Genomic DNA, 3,141 nt, shown 5'->3' with positions numbered 1-3,141 from the left:
GGTAGCGATTAAAATAGAGTAAATCACCTTTTGAAAGTAATTTGACACTTCAAATTAAGATTTATCGTTTACATTGTTACGCCAGTAGGTGGCGGTATTTGTCTGTGAATCACACAAGAGATTCGTTCAAGAACGCTGATTCATCCAGTAATGAATCAAGTACATCTTGAGTGAGTCATTGAATCATTCATTCATAAATGACATGTGATTTTGTTTAGCTGTCTTAATGTTTTTTCTTCAGAATCATGAGAGACCCACAACTTCCATTGGGATAAAAAAAAAAATAATAAAAAACATTTAAAAAATGTATCCAGAATCATGCCGTTCTATTTTGCACACAAACAGCTCTTAAAGAGTCCAGTTTTTATGTAGCCTGTTGGTTTTTGTTCATGGTATTCAGCTCCAATAAATGGTTTGCAAAAAAGAGACACAGGATAAATGTTTGATATCATTATTTAATCACATTGGAATCGAAAAGAATCGGAATCCGAATTGATCAAATTCAAACGAAACCCAACCCTACTCTGAACTGTGTGCTTGTGTCCCTGTGGCCTGTCAGGTGATTTTGATCCTCGACTAACTGCTCTTGTTCCTCTTTTGTAAGCCGCTCCGTGTAAATGTAAACCCCGATCTGATCTCGTGCTGTTTTGTGTGATCTTCAGACTTCCTGGTCAAGTTTCTGGAACAGGAGGTGTGCCGATTGAACTGGGACGTGGGCTTCGTCACCTTCACCATGCAGGAGATTGGAGTTCAGCTTCCACGACTGCTGGAGGTTTACGACCAGCTCTTCAAGACACGGGTTCGAGAAACTACTGCATTGTTTAGATGTGGAGCTTTTATTATAAACTACAAGCCCACAGGCTGAATATCACATTTCACTTTCTGCATTTTATCATCTCAGAATCCTCTTAAGGATTGATTAATGGTAGTTATGTATTTATTTACTTATATATTTTTTTAATTCATTGTATTTTTGTATTTATTAGTCCATTATCCTCTTAAGGATTGATTAATGGAAGTTATGTAGTGAAAAATTGAAGGGGGTCTGAATACTTTCCGTACCCACTGTATATATATATATATATATATACTGTGTATGTATGCATGTATGTGTGTGTATATATATATATATATATACTTTTTTTTTTACATTTTTTAAAATGTATTTATTAGTCCATTATCCTCTTAAGGACTGATTAATGGTAGTTATATATTTATTTACTTATATATTTTAAAATTATTAATTGAATTTTGTAATTATACATTTATTTGCTTATTTAAAAAAAATTAAGAATTCGTATTTGTTATTAATTTAATACATTTTGAATTTTTTAACCCGTAATACAATTTTCTTTTTTTTTTTGTATTTATTATTATTATTTAACTTTTTCGTTGTTTATTTTATTTATTGATTTATAATACTCTTAAGTATTATTTTTTTGAAGTATTTAATATTTATTCATTTGTATTTATTAATCATAATCATCATAAGGATAACTAAACAGTTATATTTTTATTTACTTTTTTATTTTTCTAAATTTCATATTTATTCATTTATAATTATTACATTTCTTATCTTATGATTATTTAATTCTTTTTTTATTTATTAGTCCATAATACGCTTAAGAATTGCTTAACAGAAGTTATATATTCCTTATGTTTTATAATGATATAAAATTTAATTATGTAATTACTCTTGCTTAACAGTGGTTGTTTTTAGTTTTTATTTACTACTTATTTTTCTAAATTTCATATTAATTTATATTTGTATTTTATTGTTTTTCATTTATTATTATTATTGCTGTATCTAAAAGTTAAAAGGTTTGTCGTCTAACTTGACAGTCGAGATTCTGAAGTGTAAGCAGTGTCCGGCGTACACAAACCCAAAAATACTGAAATGTTGATAATAATAGCTTCTGTTTCTCTCAGGACCCGTGTTGGCAGCGCGTGAAGAAGCCGCTGCACCTGGTGGAGTGCATCCATGTGCTTCTGTCAGGATATGTGAATGATCCCAGCCGTGTGCCCACCTATGACAGGTAACCGTCATGCCTGCCACATCTTTTATACATTATTTTTCACATTCACATTTCTGCCGTTGATTGCAGACGGAGGTTTACTAACGCTTGTCTGGATAACATCTGCGGTTATCTGGTGGAGCTGCAGTCCTTGAGTCCAAACGTGGCCCTGCAGGACATTATACACAACTTTAAATGCCTTCAGACCAAACTGGAGAAGCTCCATTGATGACAGTGAAGTGTTTTGCTCTTGATGTCAGACGTCCTGATACTCCAGCAGCCTGACGCCTCTCATCACAGCGGGACTTCAGTCTTTATATTCACTGAACATTTATAATGTTCACTCATCCAGCCCAACAGACGGCCGAAATGAACACCTCAGATATGCGTGCTTTGGTTTGCATACGTTTTTTGTGGTCATCAGCAGATATGAAGGTGTGGAAAACATGATTTCAATTTCTTATTCAGTTATTAATTGATCATTGGTGTCTGTACAGTCTGTATGTGTTCATAAACTGTCCGAGGAGGCACTTATTCTAGATATTTTCTCCTGCTGAAACACTATCTGTGGTTGGTAACTTCCCCATTGATGCTGTTTTTTACGTTTCTGTATTGAGGTGTGGTTGTGGATGGATGGGATGAAAGGAAACAACATGCTCTCGTGTGTTTTGTGCTAGTCGTCAGGTTCAGCAAGAGACGCTTTTATGGAAAACACACGTTTTTATGAAAGCCTGAAACTTTCAACCACCCTCTAGTTTTGTGTAATATGTATTGCAAATGATTTGAAAATAATAAAAACAAAGTTTTGTTTTAAATTACAGTTGTGTAAAATTTACAGTTTTCTGAGAAAAATTGACTGTATATATATATATATATATATATATATATACACACACACACACATATATATGCTTACATATATATATATATAAAAGTTTATTTCTTGTAAATTATTTAAAATGAACCATTTACGTTTTGTTTAATATTTTTCCTTGCTGGAAAAAAAAACAATAGAAAGCATCACAGAATTTGTAATGGTTTTACTGGTTATGATGGGAATTGTAATGGTCTCTGCTGGTAATTGGTTGCCTTTTATTGGTGGATTGTTAAAACCTCTAAATCCTAA

The 3,141-nt window shown here is 32.4% G+C and overlaps 1 protein-coding gene across 1 annotated transcript in view; it reads left to right on the top strand.

Moving 5' to 3' along the window:
* LOC107653774 (nuclear pore complex protein Nup155-like) overlaps positions 1 to 2,825 on the top strand; it is a 30,961-nt gene extending 28,136 nt beyond the window's left edge. Inside the window, 3 exon segments of the mRNA XM_016440597.1 lie at positions 663 to 799; positions 1,930 to 2,036; positions 2,106 to 2,825. Coding sequence (XP_016296083.1) covers positions 663 to 799; positions 1,930 to 2,036; positions 2,106 to 2,244 — 383 coding nt within the window. The 3' untranslated portion in view covers positions 2,245 to 2,825.
* The last annotated feature ends 316 nt before the right edge of the window (positions 2,826 to 3,141 follow it).

Source organism: Sinocyclocheilus anshuiensis, unplaced genomic scaffold, assembly GCF_001515605.1.
Source record: "Sinocyclocheilus anshuiensis isolate Anshui unplaced genomic scaffold, SAMN03320099.WGS_v1.1 scaffold443, whole genome shotgun sequence".
In the NCBI taxonomy this organism is placed as follows: domain Eukaryota; kingdom Metazoa; phylum Chordata; class Actinopteri; order Cypriniformes; family Cyprinidae; genus Sinocyclocheilus; species Sinocyclocheilus anshuiensis.
This window is presented reverse-complemented; position numbering and strand designations above follow the sequence as displayed.